Source organism: Echeneis naucrates, chromosome 24, assembly GCF_900963305.1.
Source record: "Echeneis naucrates chromosome 24, fEcheNa1.1, whole genome shotgun sequence".
Classification (NCBI taxonomy): domain Eukaryota; kingdom Metazoa; phylum Chordata; class Actinopteri; order Carangiformes; family Echeneidae; genus Echeneis; species Echeneis naucrates.
The window spans coordinates 3,814,064-3,831,966 of record NC_042534.1 but is presented as its reverse complement, the minus strand read 5'-3'; the positions used below and the strand labels follow the sequence as shown (position 1 = coordinate 3,831,966).

The 17,903-nt window shown below is 42.2% G+C and overlaps 1 protein-coding gene across 2 annotated transcripts; it reads left to right on the top strand.

The window, feature by feature from the left end:
* The first annotated feature begins 2,724 nt into the window (after positions 1-2,724).
* fmn1 (formin 1) lies at positions 2,725-17,861 on the top strand. 2 transcript variants are annotated; one of them, XM_029496776.1, is made up of 17 exons: positions 2,726-4,872; positions 5,075-5,183; positions 6,079-6,140; positions 6,385-7,112; positions 7,718-7,859; positions 8,547-8,634; positions 9,963-10,024; positions 10,106-10,194; positions 10,318-10,447; positions 10,578-10,724; positions 11,168-11,227; positions 12,048-12,168; positions 14,502-14,594; positions 15,981-16,032; positions 16,157-16,306; positions 17,197-17,278; positions 17,443-17,861. In XM_029496776.1, the coding sequence occupies exons 1-17, from the start codon at positions 3,364-3,366 to the stop codon at positions 17,485-17,487; spliced, it is 3,669 nt and encodes a 1,222-aa protein (XP_029352636.1). In that variant the 5' UTR covers positions 2,726-3,363; the 3' UTR covers positions 17,488-17,861. The 2 variants fall into 2 exon arrangements, 1 of the variants encoding a protein (XP_029352636.1); XR_003840480.1 differs by lacking the exon at positions 17,443-17,861 and having other exon boundaries at positions 2,725-4,872; positions 15,981-16,031; positions 16,155-16,306.
* The last annotated feature ends 42 nt before the right edge of the window (positions 17,862-17,903 follow it).

The window sequence follows — 17,903 nt, the reverse complement described above, 5'->3', positions numbered from 1 at the left end:
TCTCAATTCTATCCAAGAGACTGAACTGCCATCATTTTATCTACTGCCTTTTCAATTAGCGCTTTGGCAGCAGGTGTCACCATTGTAACAGCATCAGTCATCGTATATTAGGTGAACAATATATCTTTTTGATAAGCATTATGATACAATACTGTGGATCCTTAGGTTTTTTACTTTAAGGTTAATAGGAATGTAATTATTGCGTGATTTCATGATTCAATATTTGAAAATTATTTAGAAACAGGAAAGTTTTTATCATTTAAAAAGGATTATAATGAGAATAAAGAGACGAGTAGTTTTATTCAAAGGAATATGTCAATAGATGTCAACAGGGATGCTTGAGGTTGTTTTGTCTTTATTTTGAACTGAATCAGCGTCAGGAAGACAATGGGAGATTGCTGTTTTTTCAAGCTAATTATCTGTTTTATATCCACAGAGAGAAACAGAAGATTTATTATAGCGCTGCAGAGTCAGGCAGCTTTTTAAAGACCTCTGTGCTGATTGCTTTGGCGTTCAGTGTGTTTAAAGTTTAAGGACCCAGCTGGGATCAGCATGTCCACTTGAACTGCAGCGTCACAGTCTTTCATGCCACGGGGACAGCAGTTCTGCTCTGGTTGTGACCGGACTCTGCTCTTCTCCAGATGAGGCTCTCTGGAAACAGGAGGAGCTATGGCAGCAGGAGGTGGAAGAGTCCCTCTCCTTCTGTAGGTCGCTCTCTCATCCGTCCAGACCAAAGCACATCGACTTCCTACGCATCACTGCTCCGGAGGATGACATCACTGATACGCCTCCACCCACACCCCTCCCTGTAGAGTCCAGGGTGAGTAGCGTAAAATGAAAGCACCTCGCTGTCTCATACTGTCTAGACTTCTGGGTTTAAAGTATTTACTTGTCCTGAGCATCATTCTTAAGCTTTACCTGATAAAAGGTCGCTGAGAAACACTGGACTACCACAAGGGTGAGAAAACTTCTGTGTAAGTTCTTATGGATTTTAGCATACAGTACGTGGGAGGAGAAGCCTCTCTGTGATCTGCAGTGGAAACCATACACTAAGTGTCTGAACCTCATCTTCATTCCAGTGATGCAGCATAGTGCTGACACTGACTGATTACAGCGTAGTCCTGCAGGTTTAGGTTCAAACTGTGGCCTCGCAGCATCGCCGCTGTGCAACAAAGAGCACTGTGTTCCCTGCAGTTACATAACAGAAAGGATTTCATGCAACTCTGTAGGTGGTTGCATGACAAGTGTACTTTTCCTTCTTTCCACCAGAATGAATGAAGCTCCTCAAAGAAATTACTTTTTTTTTTTTTTTTCACACCGTTTTATGAAAGTTGGGTTTAACCTGACATGGAGGCATCACAATGCATACATATTATAAATGGAAAGTAATAACAAGAATAAGAGACTTATACTTACTAAAATATGTCCAAAGTAAAAGAGATTTAAACGAGCAAAACAATATAGAAATAAAAAACAGAAAATCTCTATAAAAAGATAAAAGCTGGCCATTACCCCTAAAATCTTTTTTAAATTATACATTTTAAAAGTCCATCTAATTGTGTCTTTAAATCACATGAAAATAGAAGGAGGCCTCACCAGACATCAAAATTTAATCATGTAATTTATACGCTTTCTAAACTTTATATGGCAGAAAATCAGTTCCAATCATTGTGGGTCAACATCTCAGGGAGCTATACGCTCCATATCCCTCGTTATATGACAAGACAGATGGATTTTAAAGTGATATCACTGTCTGTAATTGAATTCAATACACTGAATACGGGCCGTTTTCTAATCTAATGTGGTCACAGTGTTTTGCAGCCTGGTGATGTGTAAAATCAGCACATGTTGCATTTGTGCTGCCTAATGCCGGATATAGTCCAGTATGTTTGTTCAGGGGTGTTCTGTGTGTGTTTGAGTCTAATGCTATTTCATGGGATTATCTGGATTCATTCTTATTGCATAAACACAGCTCACATAAAGGCCACAGTGTCCCTCCCTGGGAATGCAAAAGCACTTTATTAGTATTCAGAAGATCAGGAGCATTTAAGAGGAGCACCAGAGCAGAGTGAAGGCATTTTCACATATAGCTCCACAAATGACACACAATAAAATAGTTATCTTCCACTAAGCTGCTGGCTGTGATAATGCGATGATAATCTAAACGCAAACAAGGGTGGAACCTGAGAGCCAAGAACACAAATATGAAGCAGTAAGAGACAAATGGCCGCACTACAGTCAAGTTTTACCTTTACTCACTCATTTTACTCACTCTACTGATGTATTGATTTTACCATTTTCAGGTTTTATTAAAAGATCTTTCTTTTCTACTGATTTTTATCATGATCATGACTGACACAATATGAACTGTCCATTATTTTGTAAAGCAATTTATTTCAGTGTATTTCCCGGCCAGCAGTTGTTTTGTTTGTTTGTTTGTTTGTTGAATATCTATTAAAACTATTAGGGCAAAAAAGTAAACCAAAGGCTTTTATTTTGACAGAATCAGTTGTGTACGATAGATTGAGTGTGAGCTGATCAACAGTTCGCTGAAGGCGGGGTTAGACCTAAATCATCCAGATTAGCCCGGTGTTGCTGAGTCCCTTCAGGGGAGCTGAGACCTCCATGTGGATTTACAGGCCAAAACACTGAACAAGTGATCCCTGGCAGGTCTATTTACCCTCCTCCAGCTCTGGGTGTGGTGCCTTCCTTTGCCTTCTGGCTCACAGATCTGTCAGGGAGTTGTCACAGACAGTGGCTGAAGACACCATCTGTCTCCAATTACAGCGTGACAATCTGCAGGACGATTTCCAAGGTGCTGCTCCGTAAAACTGTGAGAGCAGGTTTGGCAGAGCTTGAAGGAAAAAGAAAGGCAGAGTTTGGAATGTGAAGCCCGGACTTGGATCTGACTCTAACTGTAACTGAGGTTGAGCTGAGTCACTGCAGCCAGCAGAGCCATGGAGCCGGCTTTGGAAACCTTCACTTTTCCATTACTTTGTGGATTTCTCTCCTGTCATTGGCTGCACTGAATAATGACTAACAGCAGCTTCTGGTTTTAGGTTTGGAAAATAAATTCTCTGGTAAGACATGAAGGAGCTGTTGAAACTCTGAAAGGATACGTTCATTTCTTTTCAACAAACTGGAGCGGAAACAGGTTGGACTTTCATTAATAATCATCTGAGTTTCCAAAAAAAAAAAAAAACAAACTTGCATCCCTTTATTGTTCATAAGCAGAAAATCTGCATGATCCTGGAAACAGCTGGACCAATTAGTGCATGCAATCCAGATTTCAAAAGAGCACGTACATGTTTTCAGATTGCATTTTAACACAAGATAACACAATGCTGCACTAAGGTCTCACATATGAGCAGTGTAAACAGCAACCACAGCTCTGAAGTTGTACAAAAAGTTGGGAAACGTTCTGCTGCCTCCATTCTGGACAACTTTACTGCTTCCTTTATGAGTAGCTGTGACTCGCAGCAAATGGAGAAGCAAAAAGACATTCTAAATGTTTTCAGGATCTTTTCAGATAACCAAAATGATGAGATAATGCCAAATGAGCTAAATCATAATCTGAAAAATGAGGAAGTGAAGTGCAAAGACGCTCTTGAGTATTCTACAGATTCCTTATTTTATGTTATACTGCCTCATGACGGGGAGAAGATGAGCTCTAACTCTGCAGGACTCGTAACTGTGGGAGAAGAAGGAAATGACTCAGACAGAACAGAGCATGGCAGGAATAATTTTAGCCCAGCAGAGCAGCAAAGCGAAGCTGCGAATGCTGACAATGTCTCAGAGAAACAGACCTCTGCAACAAGTCAATGCAGGAAAAATGTGTCTGACAAAAACTGTTGCGGAGTGAACGGTTGTCAAATAGCAGAGAACTTGGTGGATGAATGTGCCGTGAACTCGTCCCTGCAGCCAAAATGTCAACACATCTCACCAGGCTGTGCAAATACAGACTGTGACTGTGTCACAGCAAACTGCATCGAGCAGGATAACGATGAAGGAGCAGAGCAGGGTGTAAAAGAAAAAGAGTTTGTCACAAACGTTTGTGAGGAGTCGGCAAAAATGAGTCCACCGACAACAGTGACTCACACAGAATCAGCTGATGAAGAAGAGGCTGAATCAGCACAGGAGGAGGTTGAGGAGCTAACTGGACCATCCTGCATTAAACATGATGATGAAGAGATTAAAGGTCTGTTTCCTGACACAGAGCCTCACCGACATCCACTCACCCCAAAAGATAATTCACAAAATATTTCCATAACATCAGCCAACAACCTACCACCTGGATCCACCTTCACAAGAGCCACCTTCTCCCCAGGCTCCCCCACGGACAGGCAGATCCAGCTCCCGGCCCTCTTCAGCGGCCTGAAGGTCCTGAGAAAGACGGTGGTTGGACCCGAGCAAGACCCTGCGACCCAGATCAAATCTCCAGCTCAGGGAGCAAAGACAGTCGTTTTCCCAGAGAAGCAGGGGGACGGCAAAATTCAGGGGAGCTTCCTGGCCCAGATCTCCCAGCTTATGCATCGGGAAAAGAAAGGAGAGGATAAAGAGGAGAAGAAGGAGACGGAGGCCGAGAGAGACCAGGATGAAACTGGAATGATAACTGAGAAGGAAGAATCTGAGGTGGATGTCGAAGCTTCAGGGACGTTTGATTCGACAAGACCTCCGGTGTCCAGCGCAGAGGCAGCGTTTGATGCCTTCAAGGCCTTTTTCACCCCAAAGCCTCTGAAGAAGGACCCAGCAGATAAGGTGGACCTGGAGTCAGTGAGGAAGAAGATAAGAAGTGAAAAAGACATATTGAGATCCCTTTTTGACAGAACGTCTAATAAGACGCCAGAGAAAACAGATGCTTCTGATGGCAAAGTATGCATGTTTTAAAAGAATATGTTTGATAACATATGCCAGCACTGTAACTGTGATCAAAAGGGTGTACGTTTTAGAGTATGTGGGTTTAGTAAATCAAGCAGATCAGAACTTTTTTTTTCTCCCAATGTTATCGGTGTAGAATAATTATTGGAATTATGTAAATAATCAGGAAAATGTTCTTAATCTCAAAAAACTCCAGCCTGAAGCTTTCACACCGGGGGAAGGAGAAGAACGAACTCCTGGTCGTCTACAAGCCGTCTGGCCGCCGCTCAAGGAGGAAAAAGTCGGGCTCAAGTATACAGAAGCAGGTACTGGCTATATTCTGTCATCAAAACGTTCCTGATGTTCACCTGCAACACACTCACTGTTTTTGCAGCAGAGCTCATCACTTTAGTCCTGATGTCAAACACTATGGTCTGAATATTCATGTCAGCGAGGAGGAGTGTTTGCTCTGATATCGTTCAGTGGCTGTGATATCAAGCTGCTTCTGTAAAGCAAACACAACTCCACCCTGTGTGTATCCACACACTGTCAGACACTGGCTGCAGTGTGTGACAGCATCTTCTAGGCTTCACATTTGTCAAATCATTTTGAATGCTGAGGACACTTTGGGGGTTGAAGTCAACTCTGGTGCCGCCTGGTGGTTAAGAATGGATGAGACGTGATTCAAAAAAAGTCATTGAGCTGCCTGCCGAGAGTCCTAAAAGAAAGCAAGTCATTTACCCAGTCACTGACTTAACTTGGTTTAAATACTACAGCACAAAATGGCTTTTGTCTGTCATGACATTCACTAAATCCAAAAGTTTAACATTTCATAGTTCTACCTTATTTACCAGGATATATCTTATATCTTACATATATAGCCAACTTCAGGTTGGCAATGTGACATAAAATGAACAAGATGCGCCATAAATCACACACAAATACCAAGTAAGCGACATAAATGTCTGCTGCCTGTGTCAGGACCTGGAGGTTTTTACACTGATTTCGACCCAGAATATCCCCAAACACCGTCAGCTTCCTGCAGAGGTAAAGCAGTCTCTCACAGCTGTTGTAAGTCATTTGTCTACACCCAACCGCATCACATAGGTATCCATCGTGGTGAAGAGATCACCCTCAGCCTCCGCAGCTCTAATACGGAGCATCTGTTGTGGCACAGGAGAGAACACAAATCGATTGTTTTTCTGCTCTTTTTCCTCTCAGAGCATCAGGCTGCGCTGCTGCAGCTGAAGAGAGAATGCAAAGAGGAGCTGGAGAAGTTACAGGTCAGTGTAAAGGATGAAGCAGAGGTTTAACCAGAGGTGAAAGGTCAAATTCATACATTTTTTTGGCTTATTTTCCGTTTTCTTGTTGCATTTCAGCTTATTTAGTGAATACAGTCACAAATTGGGAAATGTGTTTAACTTCATGGCTCCAGAATTCACAAATAATTTTCAAATTTCCTGAAAAGAAATGTGGTGTTTTCTGTACATTTCCAATCAATCAGTTTCTAATCAGCATTACTTTTAGGAGGACTACGGTCAGGAACTCTCCAGACTGCGGGGGGAAAATGAGGACAATGTTGCCCGTCTGGAGTTCACTGTGGCTGAGCTGCAGGCCACACTCTCCCAGGTCGGGCCCCACCGACGCGGGGAACTCCGAGACGTTTCTGTGTCCACTGGAGACGACTCTTTACAGAAATCTTTTCGCACTGTCTGCGTTCAGACGGACAGAGAGACCTTTGTCAGAACTCTGGAGGACGGGGAAGAGAAAGGGGAGGCAGGCCCGAGTCCCCAGCAGCACAAGGTGACCCCCAAGAAGCTGGATCTGGCTTCTATCAGCCTCAGCCTGGCCGGTCACAAGGACGGTGCATCGTCCTTGTCTCCATCACCTGCCACTCCGTCACTAACAGTTCCCCCTTCTGCAGCCTCACTACCTCCAACAGGACAGCCAAGAGAAACAGACAATCTCCCGTCTCCTCCACCACCTCCACTCTGTTTGTCTTCAGCCCCAAATCGTACACAGACATCAAATGGCCCTCCACCGCCTCCACCCCCACCACCCCCACCTCCTCCTCCATGCATGCCAGGCTTTCATCCCCCACCACCCCCACCTCCTCCACCATCCATGCCAGGGTTACCTCCTCCACCTCCAGGTGGTGGCATCGTATTAGATAAACCTCCCAGGAAACCAGCAGTGGAGCCTTCTAAGCCCATGAAGCCTCTTTACTGGACCAGGATCCAGATCCAGGAAAACAAGTAGGTTCGATTCCAAACTGCTCAGTAACAACATTGTTAAATGAGTTATCTTATGGATAAATACAACAAAAAGTGTAAATAAACAAAAAACTTTAATATCTCAACAATTCAGACATTTAAAAAAAAAAGAGATTTAAAATGAAAAAAAATCAGAAAAGTTTAACCATAAGGATTTTATAAGTTGATTATTATGTTAAAAATATGTATAATTCAGTAACATTTGAAAGTAATTTGTTCAGTTTCATAATCCTCTTTCTGAGGTCAGCTTAAATTCTAATATAATACAACACAGTAAACTTCAACTGCACCACAAAATAAATCTTTCAAAATGATCAAAGCTGAATTAACATATTTCAGAAACAACATCCAAGACTGAACTGATGAGCTCTGTGCACCGAATAAAATTGGAACTGAGCCTATACAGAAACGAACAATTACATTTATACAGTTTTTGTTTAATTGGATGAATTGGCTTCAAAACAGCAACACTGCATATTTAAAGCACAGTCCACACTTTTGTGACCTTTAAAGTTCACTACACCAAAACCTGGGCTGAAATTGACTGATGGCTGGGTTTGTTTTGTTTTGTTTTTTCTATCTTATAGCAATAAGACACTATGGAACATTTTAGAGGAACCAAAAATAATAAATCCCTGCGTGTTTGAGGATCTCTTTGCCAAAACCACCACACAGACCAAGAGGAAGCAGCTGTCTGAGGCGTATGAGAAGAAATCCAAAGCCAGGAAGGTAACGTGGAAAAGTTCATCACAACTTCTTCTAAAGCAGCAGATTGTTATCAAGGAAGACAGAGGTGGGGTTGATTTGCGATTGCAATATGACTGTTGTCCACTTGAGGGGGCTCAGACTGTTCAGAAGAGAATTTTAAACAAAGAGCATGACAAGAAATAGATGATAGAAAGTATTTTGAAGGACAGTTAGACAACAGAATGTGTACAGGTTCATCTGCAGTCCTTTTTTCTTTACTTTAGAGGTATAAGCTTCCTTTGTTCTGTTGATTTCCTTCTAAATTATGAATCACTGAAGGAGTTTGCTGCTGCAGTAAACATTCAAATGCCACGAGTGGTATACTAATTATTTCTATGGCATCTCTTATTCACAATCAAAATCCAAAATAAGATATTTAAGATATAAGGATGTATTAAAACACTTACTGAGGACGAACAGAAATTTAAATGTGATGCTTAATGTGTTTTCTCAGTAACCTGAGCTGTGTTGATAAATCTATTCATTCCTGACGACTCTGGTCAATAATGCACAAAGTGCTAATGCATCAGGGTGAGGCCAATTATGACTGTGGATTGTTTTGTTCCATTTTACACAATAGACTCTCTGCTAATGACACACTAATGCCTTCTAGAGGCAGTTGACCATAGCAACGACCGTGGTGTGTGTGTGTGTGTTTGTGTGTTTTAGATCATTAAACTGCTCGATGGTAAACGCTCTCAGGCTGTGGGCATCCTCATATCAAGCCTTCACATGGAAATGAAAGATATACAGCAAGGTGAGTTCCATTCATTCATCAGTGCATGAAAGCCACCTGCATCAGTTCATTCCTCTCAGCTACTGATAGTTTTAATGACTACAGCTGAGGCCAAAATTTCTGTGCACAAGGACAAAGTATTGATACAATGCATAATATTTTTTTATATGTATGAGATTATTGCATCTCTTAAGAGCTCAGGTTTATATTTATCTGTCATCTTAACCATTAAATGTGCAGTGACTAAGAAGAAAAAAAAATCCAACACATATAAAGTGTATGGCCACCAAAAATAAAAATAATTTAATAATCACATTTAAAAATAAAGTTGAAGTGAATCAGTTTCATAGGAGGAAATATAATAATAACGGGGAACAGCTACTATGCATGCCTACATAAACAGTAAAAGCAATTAAAGGGGAATACAGAGAGGATTTAAAAAATGAAATAAAATATAGTATGATTAAAAAAAGTAAAATAATGAACAATAAAAGGATAACCTAACAAAAACTTTTTATTTTTTAAATTACAATAATTATGACTAGATTATTTTGTCAAACTATGTTAGCTATTTGGGCTATAAGTAAAAATTATTTTCATCATGAATCTGAATTATTGTTGAGTCATTTGGGAAAATTGTAAAAAAATCACAAACATAAAACACAAGGTTGAGTCTTTTTGTGCTTATATCTGACTTTGATGATGGAAGCTGTCGAGCGATTGTTAGCTATGAGCCCAGTTTTTTTTCCTTTATTTCAACATTTGGACTATCGAAAGAATCCCCGTAGAGACCTCAGTGTGTATATAATCAAACACACATCATCGTGTCTGTTTTATAAAATAGCTGTAGGTCTGAACCTGCAGCCTTCATCTGTAAACATTCAGGTAACCACAGCTGCCTGGACATCACCTTTGTTTAACCTTAACACTGAACTCACCCTGTATTTCACTCTGAATGGTGAATTTAAAGCAGGATTAAAGGCCAAATCTCTCACCACAATGTCAGCAGGATAAGTTACAGAGAGCCAATCTGCATTGCTAATCCCAAACACCAGCCGATCATGTTCCCCAGTGAGAGGACTGTTTCTCTGGGATCTGCAGTTTGCTGTTTGTTTCTCCATTCAAGCAGCACCAGGAACCAGAAAGCCATTTAGAGGCGCCTGCCCGTGTCAGCATAGTCTCACACATTCCCCTGACATTTTAGTGCTCGCTGCTTCGGTGAAGAGGCATCATATTTAAACTGTTCCATAACCTGCCATGGAAATGAAAAAACGTACATTTATCTCAGAACATACTGTGGAATAAAGCCTGAAAGCCTAATCTGTGCCCTGTTCCCTCCTCACCTCAAGCTGTACTGACTATAGACCACACTGTGGTGGACCTGGAGACCATCGAAGCACTGTATGAAAACGTACGTATTCCCGCACACTTTATGGCACCGACTGCACAATCATAACCACTTTCATTAACATTTCCTTTTTCAATACGTCAGAGAGCTCAACCCGATGAGCTGGAGAGGATCAAGAAACACTTCGAGACGTCAGAGGAAGAGGATGTTAAACTGCTGGACAAACCCGAACAGTCAGTATCTCCTCTGCCAATGGATGTTGTTGACATGTGACACGTGTGTGTCCAGACTGAAAAGGCTTGTTCCCAGCTACTGTTAGCAGGTCTAACAGGGCTGTTTATCTGGCCTTGCTCCAGGTTTCTGTACGAGCTGTCCCAGATCCCGAACTTCGCAGGAAGAGCTCACTGCATCATCTTCCGGACGGCGTTCATCGATGTGATCACGTCCATCAAACGCAAGCTCAACACAGTCTCTTCTGTCTGCAAGGTGGGCCTTGCAGCTGACAACAGCGTGCCTCAAGGATGGCCAGCGAATAGTTCAATATATCTGTGAGAGCTGAGATATTTAACATACAGAACAGAAAAACCTGAAGTGTCTGTTTGGGTTCTGTTTTGAGGCTCTGCTGGACAGTGACGGAGTGAAGGGGGTGATGGGCCTGGTGCTGGCTCTGGGGAACCACATGAACGGAGGCAACAGGACCAGAGGTCAGGCAGACGGATTTGGCCTGGAGATTCTGCCTAAACTCAAGGATGTGAAGAGCCGGGTAAGGACTCAGTGTGGGGTAACAGCTCACATCACAGTCCGACGGGCCGAAAACACACTGATGAGCACAGCAAAAATGCTTCTTAATGTGATGGTTGACTGGCAAATAATCTTCTGTAGTCTGAGGGAGAGAAGAAAGCAGTCTGGTTTGAAGATCCAGTCAGTGTCTACCTCCTCTTTTCTTTCCCTGCCGTGTCCATAAGATGTCACCTCTCTGTCATTCATTCATCCATTCGTTTGATGAAATGAAATGAGAAATGTCAGAAGGAAACTGAATGTTAACTATTTGTGGATGGTTTCTGAGTCAGGCTGAACTATTTGATTTAATGTACGCCACGCATGCTACTCATATTATTTGAACAAGGACAGCTAATTAAATCTTATTTTTTTATGCCGACATTGTATCCTACAGTACATCCTGATTGTTTTGTTTTGTTTTTCCAGGACAATCGTATCAGCCTGGTGGACTATGTGGTGTCATATTATCTGCACAATGTGGACAAGGTATCAAATAAGATAGAGTGTGAACCCTAAAAAAGTAAGTAATCTTGAGTCAAGATTTACTTGCTAGCATTTTAACTGTATCTCACGGTCTTAGGCAGCAGATGAAGTTATCCAGATGAAGACTGTGAGATGCGGTAAAAAGCTGCGATTATTTTTCTTCCCGGGAAAAAAAAAAAAAAAAAAACTTTTTACTGACATATTCAGGTTGTTGTTTGCTTATTGTGCAGGAAATAATTGATATATTGAATTCCAAAGACATATTTTTCAAACTTCCTGAGCAATTTCCCAACTCTGTGACTTTCAGCCATCTCTATTGGACAAATCAAATCGCTGTTATTCAGAGTTGTGTTTTTAGTACCCAATTCCCTTGTAGTGTAATATTTCCTGCACGGCGGTCCAACATAGAAACAGAAAATGAGGATTCTGTTTCATCATTATTGGAAACATGTTGCTATAAGAATGGATCCCAGTATAGAGAGGAAGAAAGAGCACGTCCAGTAAACCCATTGTAAAGAGATAGTTTAGATTATTATATTAAGGATGTGAAAATGTTCTAAATTAAGCGTAGACTTCAACTAATATTATCTTTTTTCTGTGTTCATGTTTTAAAAGTAGTTAAGGTCGATCTGAATCAAGTATCATTTAATGTATGCATGTGTTTATGGCAAAGAGAAAATGTTTGTTGGACATATCATTAGTATTTAATAAGGTTTAAGACCTTTGGTCAAGTCCCAACACAAATAGTGTTGAAAGTTTCTTCAAAGCGTGTCCTGATTTAATGGCGATGTTTGGTTGTTGTTTTGGGACTGTATCCCTCCAGAATGCTGGCACAGAGAAGAGTATGTTCCCCCTTCCTGAACCTCAGGACGTCTTCCTGGCAGCACAGGTCAAGTTTGATGACCTCCACAGAGACCTGCGACAGCTGGGACGAGATCTAACAAGTATGTGACGTCAGCACTGCAGCATTTATCTGTTCCAGCTCTCTGAAGACATGAAAAAGATCCCACCAGAGAAATTAATACCAATACTCCGGGCCAGCGTTTTCTGTAGATGGTTGCACACATTCCCCAAACCATTAGCTCCACTCTGAGCAGACCGACATCCATGTGACTGGGTGACCGGAATAGCCTCGCCTTGTGGTCATTTTGTTGTGTGTTTTTGTTTGAAAACCTCAGCCATGCCTGTGTAACTCTATCACTGTGATTTTGTGTTGCTGTCGAGAGGCTCCCACAGACCAGACCAGACCAAACCTCGGCCCAGTCTGGCATCGTTTTTCCTCAGACACCCTCCAACCCCTCCCCCTGCAGCTCACCACCCTTGTTTCCCAGCGCTGGCCCCAGCCATTGAGGGACTGTTTATACTTAGGGGCTAAAGGCCTGCTTCTTTGACCAGACTTGAGTTAGCTAAAGCCCCAGAACAAAAGATTTCCTCTCGTCTTTCTTATTCTTCTTGACTGTTCTCTTCTCTCCCTAAGTGTGCCCATATGACGCCATTCAGCATGCCAGCCAGTCAAACCAGACAAGTCATGCCGAGGACAATGCTGACATGTATGTGACTGTGACTTAGTGCATTGTTGTATCCCCATGTATACATGTGTTTTTGCCCGCCTTGTGCGCTGTGTGCGTGTATCCAGAGACTAGCAGGAGTCTTTGCTGCTGATACTGGCCTGGCGCCTCTCAGATCCAGCTTCTAATCCTCGTGCCCATCAGATCTCCCATCGCTGTGCCTTTGTGCCCATGTCGCCAGCACAGGGAGACCATAGCTTCCCACTTATGTAATCTCCAGACCTGCAGTATCTGTGGTATCTCTGCACGGACTTCTGCAGAGATGCATGGATCCTTAACCTGCTCGGCTGTATCACCTGGGCTCCAGTGTGGCCCCCAGATGAGTGCCACAGATAGCTTTCTTTACCTCTCAACACAGCTTTGTCTTATCAGGCTGTCTGCCCAAACCACCGTGCAATCTGGATCGCCCATCGCAGGTTCCTTTTGTTCTGCCTGTTTGAACCGCCCTCATGCCTCATATGCCGTCGTTCTTCACTCTCCCTGTGTTTTCTGTTTGGTCGGTACAAAAAGTCTCTCGATGCAGTTAAAGGGAGATAAGTTTCTCTTAAGTCATCCATGTTGACGGTTCGAGGAAATGACATCCAAAGACTGTATCACATTAAAAAGGCTCCATATTAGCTTATTCACTGGAAAATCCAGATCCAGTTTTTGCCTTTTTTAGCAGTTTCTGTATGAAATGATGTTGCACGAATAATTAGATATGAACGTGAACCACATATTTTCTCACCATCTCTCCAGTCATGGAGCTTTAGTTTCATTTGTTCAGATCTGAGATTGTTGCAGGGAAGCTGATCGTTTCCTGAACAGTGTCCTGATTTCTTGGATCTCACCAATATTGATAATTTTATAATAACGATTTGATATTATAATTTTTTTTTTCTTTGGGTAGCAGTGTAGATCTGTCACTGAATGACTAAAATGTTTCTAACTATTGGAGGATGAATCCTAACAGCTTTTAGTGAAACCCTGATTTTTGCGCCCAGTCAACCCAAAACCTTCATATCTCTTGAAAAAAGTCCGACTCAGCGCTTCAGCTCGGTTTGTGTAATTTCAGCACCACAGTCCCCATCAAGCGACTCTGTTTATGTGACGCTTTAAAACCCTCTTCGGTCTGAAGTAAGCAAACATTTGCCAGGCTGAACAAGGCAAAAGACAAAAGAAAGATGGGCTCGCCACACAATGCAGAGAGAGAGAGAGAGAGAGAGAGAGAGATACCCGCCTCCACAGTTTACACAACTCCCGAATGAAAACAGTATTCTTTTTGTAATCTTATCTGGGAGATGTTGATCGAGCATCGGGTTAGGGGAGTTGGTGGAGGGGGGGGAGGGGGGGGGGCTGCTCTATTATGACTGGCTCCGCAGACTGGCTCCTCTGATCCACTGATTGGGCGCGAAGCAACGTGGAGTCCCAGACTCCATCTCTGGGTAAATCTCAATAAGTGATATCTGAAGAGGAAGTTCTGCTGATAACCTCCTGCTCGGGCACAGGTGGAGATAGTTGAACCCAGACTCTCTACATTTCTTTCCCTCTTTGCTGGCCCTGAATATGCTGTTCTCAGTACTTTCTTCAGGTTATTCTTTATATGCGGAAGTGATGACTTGAAAATCTCAGCCTGAACTTATAAAGTGTCCAGTGAGGCCCACACTTAAAAAGTTTAATTCAAAACATTTTATACAATCAAAGCAGTGAAGCTGTTTGTTCCTTTTCAGGGTGTGAGAAAGATGTACAGGGGGTTTGCTCAGAGTCTCCTGAAGAACACCTGCAGCCGTTCAAAGACAAGATGGAGGCTTTTGTTCTGAGTGGTGAGTTTGACAGCAGCATGCTGGAGGATCAAAAACTGCTGTGCGACTTTCAGCACGTCAGTAGTTCGGTGGGAAGAGAGAGACATTTGTGTTACCAAGTCTTGATACCACTTATTCTTTCCCTGAAAAACTAAATAAACAGATCAGACGTCTCGATAATCGCCATTCAGTCCCAGGTCCTGTTCAGAAAGTCATTTGTTCCAAGTTATGTCTAACACTGTTATCTTTCTTTTGTTGATTATTTTAAGCGACGAGATTAAATAATAATTTATTATTGTTGAAATTAAACTGAAGAGAATGGAGGCCGTCTTGGCTTCAGGGTTCAACACCTGACTTCTGAAAATGATCTTGTTGACTAAGATGAAGAGATTTTCTTTTAGCAACCTAATGAAAATGTAGCTCAGCTGTGTTTTCATGGTCTGTAGTAATTACATATTCGTGCTCTGCATCATCAAAATGTCCCTTTTCTTGGTGTGTGTGTGTGTGTGTGTGTGAGGGAGATAGGGTGGATTTGGAGTAAAAGGCTAGACACTCAGATAAAGATCAGACAGATTTGGCAATGACTGAGACTCCTGCCTGAGACATTCAGGCACGGGGCCTTTTCAGAGACGCTTTCATTGCAAAATATATTCTTTCAACCAGCTGAGGCCTACAGTGTTAGATGATTTATATATAAATACATATGAAATATGTAAACGGCCCGTCTCCTAACTCACAGCACATCCTGCAGCAGACGGGACAGGAGCCTCCCTTGTTCAGAGTTTGAAGCGTCATAGATCCATATTTCTTACAGTCTTTAGTTATTTTGTCTCTTGTACCCTATTTGCTTCATTTGGTATGAAAACATTACAGAGCCGGCTTTCTGGTGGCCATTTTCTCCCTCATCAAATGCAGTGGATGTAAAGTAAAACATTTTGCAAGCCAACCATCTCATTTGTAGCAAAGTAACTGACGCAATTTACTTAAAAAAAAATGAACCTAAGTTATGAAATAGAAACTTGAATTTGTGTTGATTTGTGTTGCGGGCACTTTTCTGGAGTCTGAAGCAGAATTCAACAACGTTACGGGGAGACAGACGCAGGTTGTAATGTACCTGTTATTTTGTCATAATGGCTTTGCAATTTGAAAGTGGCACCAAGAATGGCTCCATTGTTGAATAACCGACTGTGTAATTGCTGCCCTGAAGAACCCTGATGGTTGTCTGGCTCCGTCTGACAAGGTCATCATCATATAAGAAGCTTCTCATTGTGTCCCTACTAGTATTTACATCCAAAGACTCTACATGGGGATTATGACTCTATAAAGTATAATCTGTCTTTTTTTTTTTTTTTTTTTCCCCCCCTCCCGACTACAACTACACTATTTCCTCATCTCGTCTCTTTGCAGCACGGAAAGATCACGGAGAAGCTTCCTATCAGCTGATGACTGTGCAAAAAAGGTCAGTGAATTATTCCCCTTTTTTAGGAAGCACACATTCAGTGGTTGTGGATAAGAATCTGATTTAAGTGGAATCTCCATCTTCTCTCTTTCTTTTTTAATATATATATATGCTTGCTGCTCAGTTTTCAGGACCTGGTTCTGTACTTTGGACTGAAGCCCAAGATGGGAGAGAAGGAAGTGACGGCCGCTCAGTTCTTCATGCTCTGGTTTGAGTTTTGTGCTGACTTTAAAGCCAGATGGAAAAAGGAGAATAAGAACATCTCTAAAGAGAGGTAAGTGTCCTCTGTGTGCTGGCAGTCCGTCCGTTATCTGTGCCGCTTATCCGTGCAGGGTAGTGCTGTGAGGGTTCAGCCAATCACGTGGCAGCAGTGTAGCGCTCACATCAAACATCAGGATGACGAAATGTTTCTGAAACAGCTGGGGTTTATTCGAAATTGGTCAAAAAAACATCATCAGCAGTTCTGAGGAAGGAAACGGTTTATTGATGAGCAGGTCAGAGGAGAACCTGCAGAACCTCCCATCCATCCAGAACAGAACTCTGAGGCTCACTAAACCACACATATGAAGGCTGTCCATCCTTCTGATGGATCTGGTCCGGATTTGGCCTCAGCAGCTTGAGCCCATGGACCCAAACTGCCTCGTATCAACAGTCCAGGCGGGCAGTAGAGGTGTAATGACACAGCCATTGTGATTTGGATGTCACAGCCTGAGCTTTGTTGCTGCCCAGGCGATTCCTTTGATGGCCTTCGTTCACTAACGGCTATTTCCTGCTCGATAATGTTACAAAGCAAAAGCCATCCCAAGCTGGATTCACCAACATGACAGAGAGTTCAGATCTGAATCCAGTACGCAAACCTTTGGGTTGTGGTATATAAATGCAGATTTGGCAGCTTGAATATGCAGCTGAAAAAACCTGCAGGAATTATGTGAAACAGTTGTGTCAACATGGAACTAAAAGGAAAGTTTCCAACATCTTGTAAACTCAAGGCCACAAAGCACCGAGAGTTCAGAGGAAAGGGAGGAAACAGAGAAGCGGTCCTAATAAAGTGGTCAGTCAGCGTACATGTACTTCTGAATCACCACTGATTCTCATAAGAATAGGAAGATTTTATTGTGTTGTCACAACTTGAGGGATGAACGAGGCGATTGTTTGCTGCCGCAGGTTGAAGGAGGCTCAGTTGTCAGTGAAGAGAATCACAGGGGAGGCGAAAGTGGAAACGAGGAAGATCAACGGCAACAGCCTGGTGAGACGAACCCCTCGTCGGAAAATCGTCTCCTTCAGTGAAACATCTAAATTCAAGGCGGTGCCGCGAAATCCACTTTACTTTATGCAAACACTGCAGAAGATAAATCTGTTCTCTGCTGTGATGGGTTCTCCCTAACACTGACCATATTTCACTCCCAACAGAAAGAACGGCTGCGTCAGAAAGAAGCCAGCATGTCTGCGACTTAAGGAAGAGGAGGAATAAAATCTCTCTCACATCATCAGGGGTCACTTCCACTGAAATAATCGTCTTCTCCTGCTTCGCTCTCTGTTTGGATCAGACTGGACTTTGGCATCATGTTCCAAACCTGATACCAAAACAATATTTCCTCGGTACTTTAAATTTCAAAGTGCGTTTGCCTGTTTTTCCTGAAATATTTCCGTTCACCAGCTGTCAGCTTCGTATCCTATCAATCTACCACCTAAAATATGTATTTAAATTAAAAAGATTGAGAAAATATTTTGTGCAATATATAAATATCAGCTGTATTTAGATTCTTAAATCACTCTGATACATGTAGTAAATTTTTTTTTGCCATATTTTTCCACAAATGAAATCACTGATCAGGATTTAAAATAAAAAAAAAAAAACAAAACGAATTTGG

Excerpts from the sequence above, each read along its gene's own strand:
- fmn1 (XM_029496776.1), top strand. The coding sequence starts at position 3,364 with ATGAGCAGTGTAAACAGCAACCACAGCTCTGAAGTTGTACAAAAAGTT. Across the intron at positions 4,873-5,074 it reads CAGATGCTTCTGATGGCAAA|CCTGAAGCTTTCACACCGGG; the intron begins GTATGCATGTTT and ends AAAAAACTCCAG. Across the intron at positions 17,279-17,442 it reads AGATCAACGGCAACAGCCTG|AAAGAACGGCTGCGTCAGAA; the intron begins GTGAGACGAACC and ends CACTCCCAACAG.